Genomic DNA, 24,837 nt, shown 5'->3' on the forward strand with positions numbered 1-24,837 from the left:
TTTTAGTTTTTATATATTTGAAAAAGACATTAAAGCCTATGGGATGCTTTTCTTTAACTAGTACTCTCCTGGGTCCAGTGGAGCATAAGAAGAGATTAAGTCAGTTTTCTTCCTGGAATCTGGGTATAGAAGAGAGAAAACCTACTTTTGTGTTCTGTAGAGGTATTGAGTAGAAGAATATAGACTAGGGGTTTCCAACCTTTTGGGATGTGAAGACTCCATTTAATGTCTGATGTTATGAGGCACCCTGCCCTTGCTTGTGGTCACTGTTGGCTGAGAAGTCTGCCTGTGCAGCAGAGGTTGAAAAGCACTGTCACAAACTAACTGCTCTCAAGCCTGCAAAAGCACACCCGGCACCAGTGTGTCTAAGGACATGTCAGGTGTTCTTTACGGTCTTGACAGCACAGCCCCTTCTATTTAAGATGGGGCGCATACTAGAAGAAATTGGAAGATAAAAAACAAGACCACTGGACACTTAATTAAAGAGGTGATACAGAAGGACTATTGAGATTATTAATCTCCCGAGAAAATGGAATAGCTGAATTTTTAACCAGTGTTTGTCTTGCTGTTGTTTTGTAGGCTGAATCACCTCAAAGTTGTCATTCCGAAGGAGCTGATAAAAAGAGGGGAGAAAAATCTCCAAGTAACTTCCAGAAGAAGTCGGAGAACATGCTTCAGCAACCTGATTGTAAGATTACAGGGGCTAAGAAAAGAAAAATTGATAATGCATGAGTTGAGTGCTTCTAAATCTTCTAAGAAAAAGTTTATGCATGTATACACCATTAGTTTTGTAGTTAATCAAAAGTTTAATTTTAAGACAATTTCATTAATATTTTATTCATATGGAGCTATATTTTCAGAATTTATTTAAGTATTGAAGACTTGAGAATTTGAGACCTTTTGAAATTTTGAGATCATGAACTGTATAAATTTACAGTACGAAACAAGGGAAAAATAAATCATTTTAATGTAAAACCCTTTAAATGTAAAATACTTAATAAGTTCATATAACTATCTTAAGCTCTTTATGCCTTGCCATAACTAGTTGTATTTTTTCTTTTGACACAACTGTCTTTTGATAACAATGTTATTATACTGAATATTTTACTAAATAAAAAAGGAATAAGGTATCCATACAAATAATATTAGCAAGTATGCTACGCCTCTATTTAAGTAAAATAAAACTATAAGCTGCTTGAAACCACAGCCCTACTTTGACATTTCACAGAGAATGGCTCTGGTATATTAACCAGACCACACTGTTGACTAAGTAGATAACAACGTAGTTAAATTTGCTCCAAATCTAAATCACAAATGCATGTGTCTAAGTTTAAAAACACAGAAATGAATACTTAAGACTTAAGTGGTCAGTTCTGTGTTAGGAAAAAAATATATCTATAAATAAATGATTTGAACTGATTTCATCTTTAGAATTTTATTTATTTTTAAAATCTTCGTATTTCTGTATTTTTAACTTCAGATGGTCATCTTTAAATCAGTGCAGTCAATTTACTTTATTGGCATGTGACTTTTTTGTCTTATTTGGAACTCGATGTAGCTCTTGAAATGCCCTTTTTAGTCAAAATAATCTTCTATATCAATATTTGGATCTAGTAGATCTTCTCCATATGCTGAAAGATTCATCTGGTTTAAAATTAAGTTTTCAAATGTTTCTTCTAAATCAGTTTCACCAATTAAGACCGCTCCCATCATTCGCCCATTCTGCAGGACGGCTTTGATGTACTCTTGTCCTTTGGTACACCTCAGTATTAATTCATGGTCTAAACCTAAGCCCTGTGCATTGTATTTTCCCAGCAATACAACCTATATAGAGAAAGACAAAACAGTTATTTTAATGACTATGAAAAAGAAACATAATATGCAGTTATTTGTGTTTTCCTAGAATGGCAAATCTAGTCACGAAAATTTACAGCTAAAAGTGCCATTCGGAGGAGCCCAAAGAAAACACTTGCATGGCATGCATTTACTCTACAGATGACACTACCATACAACCTGTATGAACATTAAAAATACCTAGCGAATATACAAATATGTAGGAGGTAGACTACATTAGCCGTGAGTCACAATTTAAAGATTTAGTAAGAAGCTGAATTTGATCTTTCATGGGCAAATTGTTTAGTCTCCCTGAACCGTATGTATATATTTGTACGTGTTTCTCCTTATCGGTAAATTAGGAGGAAAAATCCTGCCTCAGAGTGATGTAAAGAGGATTAAATAAGATAATATGTAGGGGGAAGTACCTGCTCATTCTTGAGTATGAACAGCTGTTAGTTCTCTTCAAAAAGGAGGAGTGAATTGCAACTAAAACTCAGAAATGCACCAACAGGGAACAAATCTGGAGGAGATTTCCCCCCCAACCCCCAGAACTATAAAATAATATAGTGAGAAGGTAGGTAATGATTATCAGATGATTAGTGATTAAGCCCAGCAATAATAACCAGGTATAAATTTGCAAGAAATGAGGAAATTTGTCATTTTTTGTAAAGTGATTAAAGCCATATAAGTTTATTCATGTGAGAAAATCAGATGATCATAATTAGTTACAAAACTAACAAGCAGGGGCTTCCCTGGTGGTGCAGTGGCTGAGAGTCCGCCTGCCGATGCAGGGGACACGGGTTCGTGCCCCGGTCCGGGAGGATCCCACATGCCGCAGAGCGGCTAGGCCTGTGAGCCATGGCCGCTGAGCCTGTGCTCCGCAATGGGAGAGGCCGCAACAGTGAGAGGGCCGCGTACCGCAAAAAAAAAAACACAAAAAACTAACGAGCAGAAAAGGCACTAATCTGCTTATCTATCTTACCTTGTAGTTAAAAAATTTTGTTACATGAGCGAAAAGTTCAAAGCTGAAATCCATGTCAGTAGACTCGCCTGCACTAGCTGCGGCCATGCACTTTGCTGCATACCATCCCATCTGTCTAGCCTGGGTCCACAGCCTCATCTGAAATAAAAAAAAAGGTTATGCAATTTAACTTTTTATTATCATCATTTGAAAAATGTTATCACCTTAACCTAGTAAAATTCCTTAAAGGGGTTCAATGCTTGACAGTCCTTGAGAACAGTTAGATCTTGCTAGTTAGGTAATTGATTGAATCATCTTTGCCACAGAAGCAATCAGCAGTCCACACTAACCAACTGATTCTGGTGTTGGTCATTCTTATACCTCATGTGTGGTAACGAATGTCTTTTTGTATGCAAAAAATAATAACCATACTCATGGATATGAGCTTTAAGCATTTCTCGTAGAAGTGATAGTTTTTTTTAAAAAAATTCAGTCTCCTCTCTAAACAAGGTTGGGTCTGATGAAGTAAGAGGCAGCTTACGGTAAGGGAGCAGAGTAAACTGAGCACAGTAACAACTAGAGAACGGCCAACAGAAGTGGCCTGCGATATTACACTGCTGCACTGTTACCTAATGTATTCTAGCCTCTGAGTCCCTTTAGTTTGTGTCTCAGACTATATAAAACAAATGAATTAGTGTACTTACTGCTTCTGCAAATTAAGAGATGAAGTTTTATTAGATTCACTCAAAGTAAGAAACCCCTGTTTATTTTTGGACCTTCCTGTATCAGAGTATGAGGCACATGAAGGATATAATAATATACATATTCCCTAGATTCAACCCTTAGAGGGCTGAGATGTTAAAAAAAAAAAAAAAAAAATCCCATGAACTCCAATTCCGAATTGAGTTTGGGACAGATATGCCGTAAAAACAACACTGGATGTCATTGTAGAGAAAACTAAAAAACAAGCTAGTTTGAAGCATTTTAGAATTATGGCTGAAATCACTGTCTTGTTGATGCTATCTCTGATGTATGTTAAAACATACTAAATAACAAAGCTGCTGCTTAGAATACATCTGGTTCTCCCACTACTTCACACTCCACAGTTACTTCACACTCCACAGTTAATCTGAATAAACATGCCTACCTGTGGAGCTGGTCTTTCACCAAGATAAGCGTTGACTGGTTCTTTCATCTGTTAACATCTACCTCTGTCTCTACTCCTACTAAAACAACCCCACCTCTGGCCGCTGAGTATCTTCCTCCAGCACTTCTGCTCCACCATTACAAGGCAGGCAACACTGTCGGGGCAGGAAGAGGTCTAGATCCAGTTAGAAGGGGTTGTTAGGCTGAGGAATTCTGCTTACTATGGGAACAGTCTTTCAGTAATAATTCCCACAGGAATAAGGTCATCAGAAACAGAATGTACGGTTTATAATCTCAGTTTGCTACTTTTTCATCCAAAGCTGTGCTGTCCCAAATCATAGTCACTAGCCATATGACTATTTAATTAAAAGTAAAATTAAAATTCAGTTCCTCAGTCACATTAGCCACATTTCAAATGCTTAGTACACACATCGCTAGTGGCTACCTGACTGGACACTGCCGAAATATAGAGTATTTCTGTCATCACAGAAAGTTCCACTGGACACCGCTGATAAGCATCTGAGCATGAAAAACAAAGTAACAATCATAATTCTTTTTAAATTAAAAGACATCCCAGTCTATTCCATCACTATATAATCACTTACCAAAAGGGAAAAATTCTAGTGTTCTTTTTGTTTGTTGTTTTTGTGACAAAAAAACTCTATGATAGCTTCCCACTTAAAGTAGAAAAGTTGGAAAACCAGAAAGCTGGATATGCAGGTAGCAGTTCCTTTATTTTCAGATGGAATCTATGATAAAAACCTGTGACCACCTATGCCAGCTTACCTGCTGCCAGACTGGGCTGGGCTGCCAGGAGGCCGTGCAGATGTCACCTGCAGCATAGATGTCAGGAAGGGACGTGTGCATGTGATCATCCACCTTCAGGCCACCGTCTTTTGCTACATCAAACTAAACAATGTTCCTCATAAGCATATGAGGTAAGAAAAAGAAGCGTGACTTTTTCATTCCAAAGTAAAAGAGCAAGTCAAATTCTACACATTGATATGCTGATCTTTAATGAGAAAAGTTGGCTAAACTGCCAAGTTTAGACAACTAAGCTGAATTTCCAGGCACTCAAATTCCTACTAAGACGAACCCATGAAATTCTTAGAACTTCAAATTCTTAAAATTCTTAGAACATCAAAAATTGCCAATAACCATATGATGACCCCACCCATAGTTACAAAAATATTCCTTAGTTTTTGTAAACTTCAGATGCTAAAAAGCAAAAAATACAAGCTGGCTTCTCTAAAAGAATCACTTTTAAGAATTCATAGGAGGTATCAGTTTCTTAACCAACGTTTAGATAAATTGTGCATTATGTCCCCTTAATAATGACACTTAGGCTGGAATTTTAACTGCTTAAGGACTTGAAGCAGTAAAAAAAAATATTGCAAATCAAGACATGAATATAAACTAAACTGTTTTCAGTCATCTTAAATTACAGTTCTGTGCCAAAACAATGAACAATTATTCATGCTTGAGAATTAGAGATATTCATAAACAATACTTTAAAAGTGTTCACAGTGGGACAAAATTTTTCACCTTACATTGTTGCCACAGAGAAAAGGTTCTGTATTTGGTGTAACTCCTGTAGCACTGACAATGAAATCGCAGCCATATATCTTTTCATTGGTCAATTCCACATATACAGGCCATATCTCTTAAAATAAAAAAAAAAATTATTCTCAAGTGTAATCACCACCGTCTATAACATTATGTGAATACAATGACTAGAAGAAAGAAAGAAAGAAAGAAAAAGGCAGGAGATGACTTTAAAACAACACCTCTTAATATTTATAGGTACATCTGCTAAAACAATTTTTAATGTCATCAGTGCCATCTTCTTATTTTGGGTATAATCGCAAAACTATGGCAGGCATTCTAAACATTTTTTCCTTCAAATTTAGACATAGAAATTCTAACAAAGTAAATTTAAATTGATAATACTTTATAAATTATTCCTTTAAAAATCTTTATTAATAGATTATACTCCATTGAGAGTTTAGTCTAACTAGGTTACTCACTTTTCAATGTTTTCCCTTATTATTCACATTCAAACTCTAACACTCTCTTTTCCTATGAAAAAATTCAAAGAATTCAGAGGAGTGGGATATCCCATACAGTAGGTTTGGGTGAGTGTATTTCTGAGTAATTCTCACAGGAGTGTAGAATAGGAATTTTAAGAGATCTGTGCCTTAGTTTCAAATTTATAGATCTCATTCTGTTTGATTTTGAGGGTGTCACTTCACCTTTGCGAGTATCAAATTTTTTTTAGTTTTTATGTTTTGTCTTGATTCACAAGATATTCTGATTAACTCATCGCGTTATGATGGTCAAAACATAATGAGCCCTACGTAAGATGTTACGCTTTCTACAATTTATTAGAAAATGTAAAGAGTAGGTAGTGAAAACAAAATGATTTATGTTATTAAATTATGGTTTTATTTTTACTTTTCACATTTAAGTTTTATATGGAAATATGAAGCTGTTTTCTAAATATAATAAAGCAATATTAAGTTGTCTTCTTTTAAAATAAGTGTTTATTTTTTTCTTATTTCATCACTTACCTTTGTCAGCTATAACTAACTGATTATGATGGTCTCGTGGAAAAGTCAAGGACTTTTTCTTAGAAATTCTAAATTCTTCCTGAAGATAGATTTTCTTTACTTCACACATAGTTTCAATGTGAATTTTATGAGAAAACTAAAATAAAAGAAGTACTGGTCACTATAATACTTCTAGAAAGAATGATCTGGGTTACTGACAATGAAGAAAAATTTATAATACACTTATAAAAACATACAGAAAAAATAATTCTTGTAGTATAGAAGAAAACACACTGAATGCCCACAAGCATGGCTCTCAGTTTCTGTTGGAAAGAAATAAGCAGAAACTCAGTCAGTACTTAAAGAGATCTAGTAGTTGAATTGGCAGGTAGCACCAAGGGCATACTTTTTACTATGAGCTTCCCTGATAATTACACGTATATTTCTTTTAAATTACAACTGTTACAGACTAAAAAAAAAAGTTGATATATCCCAGATATTATATTCCAGAATCTTAGTAAAATGCCAGTTAGGTAGGAGATACTCAATAAATGTTCACTGAACTAAACTGAAGTTCCCAGGTTAAGAATACCATTAATCTTAGGACCTGAAGGTGCAGGAATAAATTACTTTGTGTAATTTCCATCACAAAAATTAGATACACTGTGAAGCCAGCCCCCTTCCAACCTACTGAAGGCTGAAAACGTATCATACACAGTAATAAGGACTGCATGTTTCTTGCAATATTTAAATATCATAGCCTTTTAACAGCTATTAAAAAACTAAAATATCTAGTAAATAAAATGAGTAAAAGCAAGTCATCTGCTTATGCAATTAGGATATTAAATGTGTATTTTATTTAGAATCTATCTAATAACCTTTAAAATATTATACTACATCTAAAGTGACCTTTGAGAAAAGATTAATTTAAAATAGGACAGGTGTATTCACTAACGTCTCTGTATGGAGATCTCTGTCTCTGGAGAGTTCAATGGGGCCAAGTGGCACTGAAGCCCTTTCCTAGAACCATGGATTTTAAGGAAAGTGACCTAGCAATTCTTTGACTATAGGCTTATAACCAGTCTTTAACAAACAGTTCAAGAATTTAAAATTGCATTTAGATACGTTTAAACAGTATATGAAAACATACCTCTTTTGTTCCTTTAAGATCCAACCCTTCATGCCAATCAGGTCCCAAGGCACTGCCTGTATTACCAGCATTAGCTTTGGTTTGTGCTTCCTTTTTCCTTCCTGAAGGGATAAACTCAATTCAAAATCCAAATGATATAAAAACTGCCAGGCAGAGAATTACGTTTTTGTTCAGAAGTTTTTAGGCAATGTAATAATTTTCACACATACATTCATACAGCAGGACTAAACTTATCTATATTAATCATTTTAATCATAATTTTAATATTTTGTGATGTAGAGCTATAAAATGGGTAATCTTTCAATCGAGTTGTGTATAAACACTCAGAAGTGTTTTATGGATGTTATATACACTGGTTAATATGAAAGGTAAGAAAATTAGACATCAAATTTTGAAAATTTTGTCAATTTTTAGTACCCCCAAAACTTACAAAATTCTTGCTCAATTTTATAAGCCAAAAGTTTTAAAAAATAAAAAAGCTCTTTTAAACTAAAAAAAACTGCATTTGTTTTTAAACTCACTGCGTTTTTAATAAAATTACCTTAGGTTTTGTCCAACTGGAGCATCTGTCCGCAAAGATGCAGATGGGCTGGTTTACTTAATTTACTTTAAATTGCCAGTTTTAGTTATACATATTTTTCATATAAAATACATCATACACATATATACACATATATAAATATATTTATCTTATAAATATTTTATACATATATATAAATAAAATCTTAAATATCACATAAGGAAATAGAAATAAATATCTATATTCCTATCCCCAAATAAAATATTTTTGCTAAATTTTCTTATAGCCTTTTTCTATATGGTTAAAAAAATAAAGTTTCATCCGTGAATGAATGAGCTAGATGCTATATTTACCTTCAGTTGTATATCTTGTTCTTTTTTGTGCAATTTTAGCCTCTGGTTTTTCAGCAATGAGCTTTGAAGTCAAGAATTCAGCTGCTCCTGCATCGAAGAAAGTATTCCCAATAGCTTTATCTTTAATGGCCCAAATTACTTCACAGCCTTCAATTTCATACCTAAAGGAATATGAAAGTTAGTTGGAAGAAAAACTCTTTGTATCTACAAGTAACAGTTATCTCTTAAGGCAAATGTAAATAAACTATTTTAAGGCAAACTGAGAAAGAATGATTATAAAGAGGAATGTAACACTTTTTCAGGATAATACGTGCTAAGTAGAATAAATAATACAAGAAATGTAACCAGTTTACTGAAAAAATGTGACAAATATATGTACTGAATATCAGGTAAAATTTCATTACAATGAACATCACTTCAAAGTGTTCAATTTCTACAGGATAGTTATATGAATGTCTGCCAGGGTTCCCAGGAGTGAGCAGTGCCTTGCTTATTACCTAGTTATAGAGTAATCAGTAATGAACGGATAGATGTTATAGATGTTATATAGCTACAATATTGAGAACAGTTGACTTCTTTGCTAACAAATATTTTATGTATTCAAAGCACATTATGGAAGGACACAGAAAAAGGAGCAAATGAGAGATAGAAACTAAAATCTTAACTTTGTTATAACAGAATAATTACCCTGCAGTGAATTCCCTTCACCTCAGAAATTTCCAAGCCATCTAGCCAAAGAAAGATCCAGTTCACAGAAAAATGAAGGATCTTAGAGGAAGAAAGGAATGGCCAAGGAAGCCACCTTCCATTACCGTTCAGGAGGTAGCCAGAGCTCCTGAGCACCTGCAGTTTTATCTCTAGGTTTGGACACGGAGAATGTAATTTTCTTAATATTCATTCCACAAGGTCCCTGAAGTTCATTATAATTTATCTATTACTACTTGTTTTGGTACAAATGAATTGGGACAATCCTGGACACACAGTATATATGGTCATCCTAACTACACTAGGATTTTATTTGAAATTACAATGGTAATAAGAGTGTATTAGTGTTATTAATTTTTAACATTGATTTATGGTAAAAAGTACTACCATCTTTATATCTCAGACTGATGTAAGTTAGGTTATATGACTTTTTGAGGCTGATCAATAAGCAGGTGATAAAAGAAAGAAGGTTTAGTACATCTGACTTCAGATCACCTGATGTTCATGCTTTCTGGCATATGGTAAAGGAGTTCCTTGCTTTCTCCAATGGGCCTTTATTTTTCCTCCTCTCCTATGCCAGCAAAGAGTATTTATAGTTACTAAATGTCAGATTATCTGGAGAACATTTTATCTTAACACTGCTCAGGTCATACAGCATTGCTGATGAGCAGAAAGCAGAATACACACACATTTGGTGATAAATTTTATGTCAATTTACATATAGGCACACAGTTACCACGAAATGATTTCCTTAATTTTTATAAACTAGAAATTTCTGTAATTACCATTTTTTTTGTATTTTAAAGTAGTACAGCAACATAACACAAAACAGAATAGCTTAAAACACTGATGCTAGACCAGCGAGCCATATTTACTCTAAGTAGTCACCACAAGTGACTCCTGGGTGTGCCGTACCTCACGAGACACCCTCTAATCCTCTTACCCTATGAACTTGTCCTCAGAAAGATGCGTAAGCATGAAGGTATCATCACCCATAGGGGAAATACTGCTTTCATTTTTAAAACCACTTTTAAAAAACAGAAGTATTAAATTTTGTGAAATTATGAAACACTATGTTTGAAAAAGAAAGGATTAACCTACATTTGGAAAGAAGAGATAATAACTGAAATAAAAGTATACTGAAGAAATCAACATTAGCCTCAGTGGGACACGGGGGCTATTAAAAAGCAGAAAGAGTCTGGATATGTCATTTTTCATCAAGAGAAGACAAAGTCCTAATCATTCAGTAAACCTAAACCGAGAGAATAACACTATATGGGAGCTTTCTTAAACTACCAGAGTTTACTGAATATAAAATTATGTGTTTTATATCCAAGTATGTGGTCTTTAATCTCCGACCTAAAGAAAGTGAGGAATAGGATTAAATGTTGTGAAACTCTGAACATTTTTGAATGAGAAAGCTTTTCAATGTGAATAATAGTAATAATAATAATAATAGTATTAAGTTATACTTTTGGTGATAACTGATGGAGAAAATCTGTCATGTGTACATAAGGATTTGAAGCCCCTCTTACAATAAATCTATGCCTCCCTCCTCTTGGCCCAGTTTGGTCTTGACTCCCTAGTTTTTTCTCTGCATTTTTCCATACAATGCCTCAAACTTCATTATTAAAACAATGACTGCCACACCTAGTACTCAGGCAATCCAACAACTCTTACAGGTTTCCACTGGGATTCATCATCCTCTAAAAAGGAGGGGCAAAAACCTAGTCTCAGAGTTGGAATGAATGAAAGTGAGAAAAGACAGGGCTTTGGCAGATTGCTTATTTTGATATAAATTTGTCCTCTTTGTAGTCAGACCCAACTTTCTGGCCTGAAAAATATCTAGACTATTCCATGTCAGCCATCTGCTGAAAGATAAAATCACAAAGAAAGTGAATCAATGCTCTGTAGACCACAGCAGGTCCTCAATGTTTTCCAAACTTGAAGTATCATCTTAAGATGACAGTATTTCACATTAAGGTGTTCACAATCCCCAACTTCCAAAAACCAAGAGCTAGGAGTACCACATACCCTGAAACAGAACTCACAAACACTTTGCGTTTCATCGGCCAGACAGGTACCATACATGAGTGAAGCAGGATGGGTATAAGCAATAAAAAGTCGCGGGGACTATCACCAGAAACCTCTAAAGGTGTACACGTTTTCAATTGTTTTTCAGTACAGTACGTGCTTATAAGAACACATGTATGGGTCAAATCTAGACAGTCATCAGTGTCAGACCCTTTGAGACCTAAAGCATTCCCGAAATTCCTATGTTTTATAAGGTCAATTTTGCAACTATGAATTCCATGAAAGCTAAAAAAATAAAGTGGATTTTCCCCCTTGAAAATGTATGAAAAACAATTATATTTATCTTTGATTTTAGGATAACAAGATGTCTTCTAGTCTGTCAATTAATCACATGAATCACAGAGCAATTCTTACATAATATTCAAATACAGGTACTTACACTAATTCAAGTGCAATACCACCATTTCCTATGATCATTATTCTCTTAGCTTTTGTAAGCTGTTTCTGAAATTCCTGTATCAAAAAGAAAATGAAAAGAGTGTTTTGTAATAGTGGGTAATGCCTGAAGCAACAGGCTTCACTGATAATAAACCTCACTTTCCCACTCTGCCAGGATACACCATCCCAATTAATATAATAAATGCTCCCTCCATGTTTCACCCCAAACTGCCTTTATAGCAAGGCCTCTTCCTGACTTTCCTTGCCTTTTATGTCACTACATTCAGAATTGCAGCAAGAGCCTGTCTTTAGTTTACCACATTCCCAACTACTTGACCAAATCAATTACCAACATGACATTGATCTAGACCCTGGAAACAGGATTCTTCCTTTCCTTCTAGTCCCTCAATTGACACTTTCCTTGCAGTTACTCAGCACTTGGAACTTGCAGGAACGAGAAGCACAGCAGCACAGTGGTTAAGGGCACAGATCTAGAGTCCCTGGCTCTAGCAGTTACTAACCAGGTGACCTTGGGCAAACTGCTTAACCTCTCTGCACCTCAGGTTCCCCAACTATAAATGGAAATAAGAGGTGAGTATATCTCAAGGTCTCTATAAGTATTAAGATGATAGAGATAAAGCTGTTGGGAGTAGGAAGCACAAAATGTCTAATATTTATTTTAAAATGTTATTACGTTATAAGACAGCAAATTGATGCCTCCACCTCCCATCCCTCCCTCCCTCCCCCCAAAAAAGATCACAATGAACTTGGAGAGAAAAAAAAATACCAGGAGTCATTCTTATGGTACTTTCTAAAGTAGAGAATAGTCCCATTGCTTCAAGATGACATTTGAATAGCTAAATTCCACCTCCTACTATGTCAGGTCACCATTTCTATTAATGGACCCCAAAACTTATTGTAATGTACAATACATAACCACTGAATTGACTTCTTTAAATTTTACAAGAAAAAACCTGAAGTTAATTCTACTTTGTCCTTCACTGAACACAGTAGGTAATTAAAGACCTGTAAAGAGCAGTGGACAGGGAGATGAATGTCCTGAGTTTAGATTATACTTCTGATAATAACTACTTTAGTATAGCTAAATTTCTTAGTCTCTCCATCTCAGCTGCCTCTGTAGAGTGGGAGTAATGACTGTCACACAGGATTATCATGAGGATTCAGTGAATTCATATGTGTAGAGGGCCTCGCTGTAACACAGTTATGAATTCAATCTTTGATAATATGAACTTAAAATGTTTACAAGAACATAATCCAGTTCTTCTAATATTGTCTAAATTCCTAATTATTTAAGAAGAAAATACTACCAGTTTTCAAGACTATAAAATCTTACTATGTAAATGTACAATTACCACTTCATGGGACAGAACAACAACAATGAGCTTGAGGTAAGACAATAGTATTGTGACTAGAAAACAAGAAGGTTTTTGGCAGTAAGGGTCAATGAACCCTGAAATAAATTACCAAAAGAAGTTGTACAAGGTTCTGAAGATAGAATTTCACCTTACTGGGATAGTTTATCACTGTTCTTGAGCAGAACAACAAACAAGTGTCTTTTTCAGTTCTAGGATTCTGTCATGATTCTGTATGACAAAGATCTTCTGAATACTAACTAATTTCTTTGCTGAGAAGTAAATTTTGGACATGCTTTATCTTTTGAGAAAAAGATCATTACGTCATTTAGGATGCAAATCACATACTCCCGATCAGAGTAAAATAATGAATGTGTATGCAATGTAAGTTGTAACCTTCAGCATAGACATTACTTCTGGGATATCACATAATGGAAAGAACATGAATTAAAAAACAAGATAAATTATCCACTAAAACTAAACTCAAATTGGCAGTAATAAAACATTATAACTACGTTCTGGTTTATGAGTCATGAAACCTTTCTTCTGCTGCTACAGTTTAGGAATTGACATTATAAGTGGAACACTTTGATTCAAATGTAGAAAAAGTCTAAGAAACCTTCATGTTTCTTCCCCATGACCCAATGTCAAAATGTTACCTGAGCACTGTCTGTATCACGGATTCCTAACACATAAGGATTTCCTTCACATATCAACTTTGGTTTAGCTCCAGCACACAAACAGAGCTTCTTATAAATATGCTGATTGCCATCTTCAGTTAAAATGCACTGTAAAACCATAGAGCAACAAAGAGGAGAGGGGGAACATTTATACACAGGTACAACTGCACTTTAAACATTCAATAAGACAAAAGCAAAAAATATATGAAGGTTGCCTCTTGGTGGCTCTCTGGTGGCCCTCAATACTTTGTTACAGCAATGACAAAGCTAACTAAGCATGAGAATGCATTCTCTAATCCAGTGATTCCTAATCACTTTAGAAGCATGAACCATTTAAAAAATCTGATGAAAATTAGTCCTTCTCCCATGGGAAAAAAAGGTACCCACAAAATTTTGGATAAAACCAAGGGAATCTCATGTTTGGAAAGGTATGTTGACCTTAGATTAGAAATTTAGAAAATTTCAAATTGAGCATTCTGATGAACATTTCCTTGATGAACATTCTGCTCTCAATGAGAAGATACTATAAGAAGATCTAGTGATTCTAATCATATCAGACCTTAATGTCTGTTATGGGTACAGGGGAGTAGTGAATGGTAGAAGAGGTCACAATACATCTTCTTAATCTGAAAAATCAGAAGTGCTAAAAAACAGTATTTATATTCTTAAGTACAAATAATCACTTTACCAGCAAACTTCATGCTGTTTGGGGATTATGTTTTCATATAAGTGAAAAACATGTTAACCTTAAATCCTAGCATGTACTGGCTTTAAAGTAAATTTATATTAATTTTGAATTAATGAATTTAGATGAATCTAAAAATACATATCAGAGATCCATTGTTTTTGTTCCTTAATATTGAATGAATATCTACACAAAAGTAGAAGCATTTAGAAAGCAGGTATACATAAGCATGTGCTACTATGAGAGACGTCAGACTTTGCTGGAATGGTTTCGAAGGTTAACCTTGTGCCATGTGTCTGATTTATAAAACTTGCCAAATAGCATTTACATACCCACTGAAATATTTGTTACCCATTCTAACTCTTCAGCTACATAACAAATACATAAAACCAATAAACCAACACAGTATAATCATACAGAAATGTTACACAAGTCTTCCTTTAGATAATTTGGTTAGAATTTTAACTAATAGAAGTTAGTTATAGGCACTGACCAAATTTAAAAAATTATTTGCATTTAGCTACTATAAAAGAAACACAAAAACTTTTCATTGGCTACTGTTAAATTTTTGGAAGTAGAGACGAAGGTAAAACACATCGTTTCTAATTCACTAAAGAATACAAAGGATGGATGACAGAATGCAGACATGTATGTTATGTAGGACACTTTTCAAATGAAACGTGTGGCACTCTGATTCACTCAAATGCCCTAATATATAAGTTCCCTCACAATTCATTAGTATACTTTTGAGCCTACCTCAGTGAGCAGATTCACTGACATGGGTGTTTCATGGAACAAGTACTACCACTACAAGTATTAGGAAATAACTGCGGTGTTTGGATTCAGATTTGCAATATTTTTCTCATAAAACTCAGTACTTTTTCTTACTTTTTTTTTTCCTGTCAAGTTATTTGTTTCAAATGTGACATGTATGCTTTCTCCCTAAGGGAAAACTCAAATGTTAGCTGCTTTAGAGAAACAACTACAAACCCTACTTCCTATCTTGCCTAAAGCTCATCTGAAGGTACTGTTAATCATGTGACACTGAGACTTCCTGACATCTGAGACTGAGGTACTGCCTTTCCTGAGACTGTCTTCGTTTGGGCCTTATATCATTTTGGACTATTACAAGCACCTTCTAATTTGGTTGTTGGCTACTGGCCACCTGCTCTATCCCAGTTCATCCTTGACACTGCTGTCAGATCCATCTTCCTAAAAGAGTATTTTAGCACTCCTGGCTCCACTTAGAATCTCTTTACTATTTTTTCCACTGATTATAAAATAAACTCAATATTAACATGACATAAAAAGCTCTTCACAATCTTATTTACTTATTTCTCTGGGCTAGTCGGCCAATCTCCTTTACTTATCCACACCCCAACCCCTTTGACAGTCTCACTCTTCCACATGCCCCTTTCCTTTCTCTGGGTCTCTGAACCCATAACGTAATCTCTTCTTCCTGGAATGTCCTTTTCCACCTGGAGAACTCAATTCACCCATCTTTAAAACATAGCTCAAATATTACTCAATCTGGGAGTCTTTCTGAATACCTACCATCAGAGCTTTGATAATATTTCAACAACTGTTTTCTTCTATGGGCATACATTAAACGTACGCATGGCTGTACTCCCTATGACACTGAGAGCTACCGGGAGTAGGTTCCTGCTATCACTGCTACTGTATCCCAGTACTTATTAACACAGTGCCCAAAACACAGTGAACACTATATAAATGTTAATGCTAATTTAAAATGTAAAACCTAAAATGCCAGGCTAAGCTAATTATATGACCCAATAAACTCACAAAAAGTGTAAGTTTTTGTAATACTAATAGAAATCAATGTCACTGAAATTTATAAGCTAGAGACTTGGGAGGTGGTGGAACAGGTGGGGGTCAAAGGAAGGCAGGCAAAACCTCACCAAGATTTAACAATGGCAAATGTCATTAAGAAAAAACCCCTCTTACATGTTCTTTGCTGTTCAGTTGCTTTACTCCAGATTCTATAATCTTAATGTTGGGAAAGCGATTTCCTAACATGGTACTTGGTTGTTCTTCAACATCAAATTCTTCCAACACTTTAGAAACCTGTATTAGATAAAAGAAATAAAAATGTATACTTAAAAATTTTTTTCCTTTCAAGAATTAAAAAAAAAAACTTTCATTTCTTTTTATACACTATTTATTTCATATTCATAAAACAAGAAAGTCTGCCAACTGCACTATATACAGTGAAAAGAGGGCCAGACTCTTGCATTTTAAGACCTAAATTCAAATACTAGTCCTACCACTCTTGGGCAACTCAGAAAGTCACTGAGCCTCAGCTTCCTGGCCTGGAAAATTAGGGCTAACACTACTTACTTCTGTATAGTGTAATCAAACAGCTTATCTATTTCTTTATCCTTGTAGCTCTCTCTCTCCATTTACTAGCTAACCTTATTGTGATCTAGTCTTTGGACTCTTCTTTCCTCTTCTCCAAAGTCATCAGCATCCTCTTGGACTTACCTTCCATCCTATCCCACTAGGACTCCACTGTGGATCATTTACTTCAAATGATGTGCCATGGATCTGGGGAAGGATTTTCCCCAAATCCTTCCTTGCTCTCTTATCCTTAACCATTAATTACCCTGAAAACGCCCAAGCACAGACCAAATTACTTGCTTTCTCTAGTCCTATACCCAGTCTGCTATAGAAGTACCACACACCTTTCAGACTGGTATTTGGCCTTAAACACTGCATGGAAGTGCTACTGCATGGCTATAGCAGTTCTCAAACATTTTAGTCTCAAGACCCCTTCACACCCTTACCAATGATTGAGGACCCCGATGAGCTTTTGTTTTTTTGAGTTACACTTAGCAATATTTGCTGCATTAGCAATTAAAACTGAGAAATTTAAGTATTTCTTAATTCACTTAAAAGTAACAACAATAAAAACATGTTACACTGATATAACATACCTTTAATGAAAAATATTTTTTTCTAAAACAAAACAAATTAAGTGAGAATAACAGCCCTGTTTTACATTTTTGCAAATTTCTTTAATATCTGGCTTAACAGAAGATAGCTGCATATCTGCTTCTGCATTCAAACTGCTTCTACCTTTAAACCACTGCAACGTTGTTTTGGTTGAAGTATCAACACATGAAGAGAGTTCAGTCTCGCACAGATATGCAGCCCTTTCAGATAATTGTACATTCTTCTTGATGCCACACTAAAACTCAACAAGTGATGGTTTCTTAAAGATAGATGAAATGTAGAATTTGAAACCATATCAAGAACTTTTCATACTGTGACTGTGAAATCCATTAGTTTATCCTGCACTTTGAGTGGATCTTGGAACATCACACATCAGTCGTTTGGACAATACTGGTTCATTAAGTTAACAGAGATCTTCCAAATACTGACACATTTCATATCAATAAATATAAAAAACCACATTCATTATTATCAACAATTTCATGAGAAAAGTCTAAGTACTATAAGGCTCACAGTGAAGAATGAGTTTTCCAAAAATCTAATTTTTGCTTGAAAGCTCTCGTTTTGTCATAATGGCAACAAGTACCATCAGTTGTTTTCTTAAAGTGACAGGCTCACTTCATTCATTTTCCAAACATGAATAGCCAGTTTGTCAGCTGTTCTTTCAAGTAAAATTGATGTTCCATGAAAACAGTAGCTAGTTCATCTTCAACTCAGCAATTGCACAACTGCTTTTCCTTGAGACAACGTTGTACTCGTTGTATGCCGAAGAGCTTTATGCATACATCGCATTGCATCATACAGAATATTAAAAAGATGTGTACTCGGGAGTCAAGATTTAATAGAACTAACATGTTTTTTTACTGGCTTTTATTTTTTTCACTAACTGTGTGGCAGTGAAGAACAAAATGGCTACCACTGTAAGTAGCCACCACTGCTTTTATACCATCAGTGCAAATGTCAACATAGTGAGAAGAGCAATAACATCTTAGTAACATATTCCATTCCGTCAGTGACTTTTTCAAACTTTCACCATTCTAATATTCCCTGAACTTACTCTATCCTCTTTATTCTCAGTAAATCACCTTACTTCTAGGCATGAAGAGACCACTAAGAACTCTGACTACTTCTTTCCCACTATCTAGACATTTCTTTGCTAGTGTCCACCCTTCCCTGACCTATTCCCACTATTTCAGAGTCAATTCATTGCTCTGCGCTCCATATCCCATCGCCTCTCACCTTCTCAGGACTCCTTCCTTGTTATATATTCCTTGCTCTCCTTCATCTTCAGGCTTCCCCACTGGTTTCTTTTTTTTTTTTTTGTGGTACGTGGGCCTCTCACTGTGTGGCCTCTCCCGTTGTGGAGCACAGGTTCTGGACGCCCAGGCTCAGCGGCCATGGCTCACAGGCCCAGCCGCTCCGTGGCATGTGGGATCCTCCCGGACCGGGGCACGAACCCGTGTCCCCTGCATCGGCAGGTGGACTCTCAACCACTGTGCCACCAGGGAAGCCCACCCACTGGTTTCTTAATCTCAACAGGTGAACAGGCTCAAGTGTTTCCCACCGTAAAAGAATAAAACTCAACTTAACGCTAGACCTTATGTCCTCTTTTTGCTGCCACTCTATCTTTTCTACCTTTGCAGCCAAATTTTTCAAGAGAGAAAAGTTTATGCTAACCGTCACTTTAGAATTTCCTCCCATTAATTTCTCAAAACAGTATAAACTGTCTCAAAGTCACCAATGATTTATACTAGAAATAGCTACTTTAGAGCCATCATCTTACCTGACCATTCCCCAGGATCTGACACAACTGACCACTCCTCTTCGTTGAAACTTTTGCCTTCCTGGCTTTAGGGTTACTGCTCTTTCACAGTTTTCCTCTTAGATCTAAGCCTAAGAAGAAGGATGGCCATTTTTAAGTTCTCCTTTCTCTCTGACCTCCGCTTAGTGTTCCAAGGACACCACCACTGGGCCCATCTTCTTCTCCCGGCATGTGTCCTTCCTGAGAAAGTGCAAGCCAGGCCTGTAGCTTCAACTGACACTGAGACAATGGTGAATACTAAATTACCGTCTCCAGCCCAGTCTTTTCACTTGCTCTAAATGCTCCAGCAGTTTGGCATATCTAAATTTAGATAAAGTGCAATTTCGCATCATGGCACACAAGCCCGTCACCATCTGGCCCCTGCCTACTGGTTCAGACTCACACTCCACACGCCAGCAGTGAACTGGTCCCTGTTGGGGCATGTTTCATAGCTACACATTTTCATGACCTTGGCACATGCCTACCTCCACTCGCTCTCTTACAAACACTGGAAAACTTCTTTCAAGTCTCAGTTTCAATGCAACTTCCAATGTAAAGGCTTCCTTGATTCGCAAAGGCAGGCTTTGGCACTCCTTTACAATGTTTTCTATGTATAAAAATAAATATGCATGTATTGGAATATTACCTCAGTTTTTTTGCCTCTATCAGGATAATGATCATATTGTATGACAACTATTTCTTGCATATCTGTTGTCCCAGTAGAAAGTGATCATTCTGAGAAATTGACCATGAGGGCCCTACAGCCAAAGTGCCTGGTTTCAAAACCTGACTTTATGCACCTCAGAAAGTTACTTAACCTCACTGTGGCCCATTTACCTCACCTGTAACATGGGGATAATATAACGACCTACTTCACAGGGCTAAGAATTAAATACATTAATATATTTAAAACATTTAGAAGTATAGCATAATAAGTACTCCATAAATGTGAATTATTATTATTATTAATCCTTTTTCTCCTTTAAAAATTACACAAGTCATGAATATGTGCTCTTTTTAACACTAAACAAATAAACAATACATAATAAAGATTAAATATTAAAATCCTTCTTTACCGCTCTTCAAATCTCACTTTCCCCTTACCCCAGGGATAACCACTAATGACTTTTTGACGTATGTTCTATACTTTTAATCTCTATAGCCTGGGTGCCTAGCACACTGGTTGGTAAATAATCTAGATGCTCAATAAATGATAACAAGAATGCAATTTCTGACTTCTAAACACTAAGAATAACTGACATTTGCAATATTTATTTTAATTCACTTTCACATAGATTAGTACATCTTAAGCTCACAATCTTGTTAAGCAAGGAAGATATTATCCTAATGATGCAACTCAGGTACAGAGATTTGCCAAGGTTACATAGCCAGTAAATAAGAGTTAGGCCTAGAACCCAAGTTCTTTTCCTTCTATTGTACAACACTTAAAAAAAAAAAAGATTGGCAAAAACTAAACTCAGGTCTTACAACTCTGGGATCATTACACCAAATTAAGTCTTCTGTAAAGACATTAGAAGACTCAGCTATACATCTCTCTATCATGTATGTACTCTTAGCCGTAATTGAATATATACTTTTTTCTTTTAGAAATTAAGAGCCATAATTTGTTCTCTGGTTCTCCCAATCCCATAGTTCTTTTGGCTGTACCAAAGGTTCTAAGATATCTTACATATCTCTAGGCAGGTTATAAAGAGCAACATATGGCACTAAATTAACCTTGGTCTTAGGGGCTTATGTAAATCTTAGGGGTTTATATATGAGAATGGGGTAGGTTAACTGTATATTGATCTCTTCCCTGGGAGACAATATATAAAGAACTTTTATAAAACATACTTCAAAATTGGAAAGGTGTGTTTGTGGGAGATGGGTAAGGAGAAGGTTGCTTTTCCTCTTTAACATCAAGTCTCTAACCTTTACATGAATAAATAATAAATCTTAGACAAAAGGCTGAAAGGAAAAAAAGATACAATCTATTATCAGAGTATTATAAGGGAAAACTTCTAATGAATCAAAGACTATGTTAATAGTCTTCATTGCAGTGTGGGAAGAAAAGATTTATGTTTTTCATCTTTTTATTCACTTATTTTTTGCATAGGCATTATAATATTCACAATTGTAGCACTGTAGTACATGTATATAATTTATAAATATAATATTAAAATACGAGCTCAAAAGTTTTTAACAGGTGAGGTACCGGATCAGAAATGTTTGGAGACCACTTTTCTTTGATACTATGACCCAAACGTTCTCAGACTCCTATTATAATGTTATAAAGTGTGTAAAATAAACTCACAAACTACAAACTGTTCTGAGATGCTTATGACACATCTGAAACATTAATTATCTGCAAGTGTAAACTTGGCTCAAAAGCACTTTTCTTCTGACTCGTAAACACACAAACATATATACACACACATTTACAATAAAGATACACAAGTATATTTGCATAAAGATACACATGTATATGTGTGTAACATCTTTCCTCAAAAGATAAATTTTCTGAAAAGTAATTCTGAGTGGGACAGAAAAGATGGGAGAGAAGAAGAGAAAACTAGAAATTCAGTACCATTCCAGGTGCTTTTGGTATTCAACCTGAACAATTTTAAACTTTGTGCTATGATTTTAAAATGAGTATCAAAAGAACATTTGTCATTTTAAACAATTAAAATACTACAATTACACTAACTGCTATTTGAGTGATTGTATTTTTTAAAGAGTAATACTAAGAAAGTTATATAAAGGTTCTTACCTGCTTGAAATTTGTAACTGCTTTAATAACAGGAGAAGCTGTGATCAGGAGAATATCTTCTGATGGAAAGTGAATTGCCAACTTATTAAAAAAACAAGTAGGAAAAATATGATAAATAACTAAGCATTAGTACATATGGCATGGTGGGGTGAGACAGGGATAATGCAATTTTAATAATGTTATTAACTTAGGAAACTAAAAACTCACTGTTCTTCCTCTAAAGGTCTTGGTCATATTTATGGGGTAGTGGTGAGTAATGTCCCCCTCTCATATTGTTAAAATGAAAAATACATTTACACTAAACTCAACAATTATCATGCAGAGGATGAGAAAAAACTATCTTCTTAATTAACAGTTAAACCAACTTCTATTTATTATAAAATAATAATTTCAATTGCCTTTAGTAGAATGAAATTAAGCAAAGCTTCAATAAAACATTTAAAAGCTTAGCACCTTTCCCAAGTACTTCTATAATATTTGACAATATTATCACTCTCTCCATCTTGCTTTCCTCTGTATATTCTGTAATTTATTTCCCCACTTTCTGTTTCCACTATTATGCTACTAAAATCACCTTGAAGTTAGCCTTCCAGTTTCATATTAACCAGCTTCCCCTGCTCCAAACACATTGTAACTAATCATCTTTCAAAATTTTTCATTTGATCATATTACTACACTGCTCAAAATCATTTGAGTACTTATATAAGTCTTTGTTAAATTCTTAGCACGATTTATAAAATCCTTTATGATCAGGTCTCTACCGCTTTCTGGCTTCATCTCTGGTCATCTTCCCCAAGCAGCAAAGCTTAAACCATACGCTTTAAGCTTTGCTGCTTCCAGATGGTGCCACGCTTTTCCACCTGAGATTACACTGTTGCCTCCCTTTGGAAAGTCTGTCTTTTCTTGTCTACTTGGTAAACTTTTTACTCATTCCTCTATATAGGCATAACTCAGAGATATTGTGGGTTCGGTTCCAGACCACTGCAATAAAATGAATATCTCGATGAAGTGAGTTGCATGAAACTTTTGGTTTTCAAGTGCATATAAAAGTTATGTTTAGGGACTTCCCTGGTGGTGCAGTGGTTAAGAATCCGCCTGCCAATGCAGTGGACACGGGTTGGCCTGGTCCGGGAAGATCCCACATGCCATGGAGCAACTAAGCGCATACAACAGAACTACTGAGTCTGCGCTCTAGAGCCTGTGAGCCACAACTACTGAGCCCACGTGCCTAGAGCCCATGCTCCGCAGCAAAGACAAGCCACTGCAATGAGAAGACCACGCACTGCAACAAAGAGTGGCCCCTGCTCGCCGCAACTAGAGAAAGCCCGCACGCAGCAACGAAGACCCAACGCAGCCAAAAATAAATAAATAAAAGTTATGTTCACACTACAGTTGCCAATATTAAGTGTGCAAAAAAAAAGTGTTCTTAAAAAATGTAATGCCTTAATTAAAAAATACTTTACTGCTAAAAAATGCTAACCATCCTCTGAACCTTCAGCGAGTGCTAATCTTTTTGCAATAGTAACATCAAAGATCATTGAGCACAGATCACCATAACAAATAGAATAATAATTTAAGAGCTTGAAATACTGCGAGAATTATCAAAATAGGACACAGAGACACGAAGTGAACAAATGCTGTTGGAAAAATGGTGCCAATAAGGCTTGCTAGAGAGAGTTGCCGCAAACCTTCAATATGTAAACAATGCAATATATTCAAAGTACAATAAATTGAAGGGCAATAAAATGAGGTATGCCTGTACTAAGACAAAAGGACAACTCCCTTAATAAAGGATACTTTTTTCCTAATCCACTCCTTACCAACTCCACAGGTACCCCTAAGGTAGTGAACACATCGATGAAATGACTTACTCACTTACTTTTACTTATTTATTTATTTACATGACTCACTAGGCTGTGAGTCTCTAAAAAGGAGGTACCATACTCTGTTTGTATTAGTCTGATCAGCCCTTAGTACAGTGCCTGGATTATAGGTGTTTACTCAGAGAATAAATGAAAACTACACATCCAAAGATTAAAAGTTAAGTGATGTCATAAGAATATTACATCTGTTTACTGTTTACCAACAGAATAATGCAGTCCCTTTTGGAATACATGTACATGTATATACGTGGTCTGATTATTCACTATAAATCAGAAAAGCATATCCTCACTGCATTTAATCCCTTGCCGGTTGTTTTTAAAAATATTACTAGATATGATAGCTCTTCTATCTTGGGAGTCCAAAGTATAGGAAACTTACGTAAGGGTTTCTTTACCATTCAGTTACGATGCACTAAGGACTTGGGCAGCCGTGCGGAAGCGGGATTCAATCAGCTAATTAAGAAAGGGGGCTGAATTTTCCGACCAAGGACTTATTAGTCGTAACCCCCCCCCCCTCCTCCCCATCGGCTTTGACATTACTAGGACCAGAGCCGGGTTCAGTCCGCTTTGCGTTTCCCCTAATAACTTGCTCGCCATCGCTCCTGCCTGAGGCGGAAGCGAAGCCTGCGAGGTACTAAGCACATCACCTGGGGCCACGACACAGTCTCTAATATCTGGGAGCAAGAAGGAGTGAGAGGGGTAAAAGGAAGCGGCTAAAGAGCGACCTGGAAAAAAACCAGGAAAGGCTGGCGGGGAAGGAGCCTCAAGCGCCACCGCCTCCGGGATGGAGGAGAGGCGGAGCCGCCTGCGCGCCCCCTTACCTGCTCCGCACAGGTGACACCCGCGATGCCACCCCCGACCACCACGAACTTCCCCGCAGTCGGGGTCGAGCACGCCGCCTCCATGCTCTCGAACTTCCAGCGGTTTTAGGACTACAGTGCGGAAGCCGGAAAAGTTTACAGGCCGGGAGAGGGAGTGGC

The 24,837-nt window shown here is 36.0% G+C and overlaps 2 protein-coding genes across 4 annotated transcripts in view; one reads left to right on the forward strand and one right to left on the reverse strand.

Moving 5' to 3' along the window:
- The window catches only part of RECQL (RecQ like helicase), a 33,585-nt gene extending 32,166 nt beyond the window's left edge, over nucleotides 1–1,419 (forward strand). The window contains exon 15 of the mRNA XM_019936594.3: nucleotides 580–1,419. Coding sequence (XP_019792153.1) covers nucleotides 580–732 — 153 coding nt within the window. The 3' untranslated portion in view covers nucleotides 733–1,419. The remainder of the gene's footprint in view (nucleotides 1–579) is intronic.
- PYROXD1 (pyridine nucleotide-disulphide oxidoreductase domain 1) lies at nucleotides 1,072–24,837 on the reverse strand. 3 transcript variants are annotated; one of them, XM_019936609.3, is made up of 13 exons: nucleotides 24,679–24,837; nucleotides 21,975–22,055; nucleotides 21,059–21,136; nucleotides 16,396–16,515; nucleotides 13,725–13,853; nucleotides 11,694–11,767; nucleotides 8,516–8,676; nucleotides 7,643–7,743; nucleotides 6,514–6,649; nucleotides 5,494–5,606; nucleotides 4,730–4,852; nucleotides 2,819–2,956; nucleotides 1,072–1,824 (listed from the first exon to the last, which is right to left on the reverse strand). In XM_019936609.3, the coding sequence occupies exons 1-13, from the start codon at nucleotides 24,760–24,762 to the stop codon at nucleotides 1,576–1,578; spliced, it is 1,587 nt and encodes a 528-aa protein (XP_019792168.2). In that variant the 5' UTR covers nucleotides 24,763–24,837; the 3' UTR covers nucleotides 1,072–1,575. The 3 variants fall into 3 exon arrangements, with proteins under 3 accessions (XP_019792168.2, XP_019792175.1, XP_019792183.1); XM_019936616.2 differs by lacking the exon at nucleotides 21,059–21,136; XM_019936624.3 differs by lacking the exons at nucleotides 21,059–21,136; nucleotides 24,679–24,837 and adding an exon at nucleotides 19,690–19,811.

Source organism: Tursiops truncatus, chromosome 11 (assembly GCF_011762595.2).
Source record: "Tursiops truncatus isolate mTurTru1 chromosome 11, mTurTru1.mat.Y, whole genome shotgun sequence".
Classification (NCBI taxonomy): domain Eukaryota; kingdom Metazoa; phylum Chordata; class Mammalia; order Artiodactyla; family Delphinidae; genus Tursiops; species Tursiops truncatus.

Bases quoted from the DNA above. Each gene is read 5' to 3' on its own strand.
- PYROXD1 (XM_019936609.3), bottom strand. From the start codon at position 24,762: ATGGAGGCGGCGTGCTCGACCCCGACTGCGGGGAAGTTCGTGGTGGTC. The intron at 6,650-7,642 runs GTATGTTTTCAT...CTTTTATTTTAG, and splicing joins ATCTTAAAGGAACAAAAGAG to TTTTCTCATAAAATTCACAT. The intron at 5,607-6,513 runs GTAAGTGATGAA...TTTTATTTTAAG, and splicing joins GTTAGTTATAGCTGACAAAG to AGATATGGCCTGTATATGTG.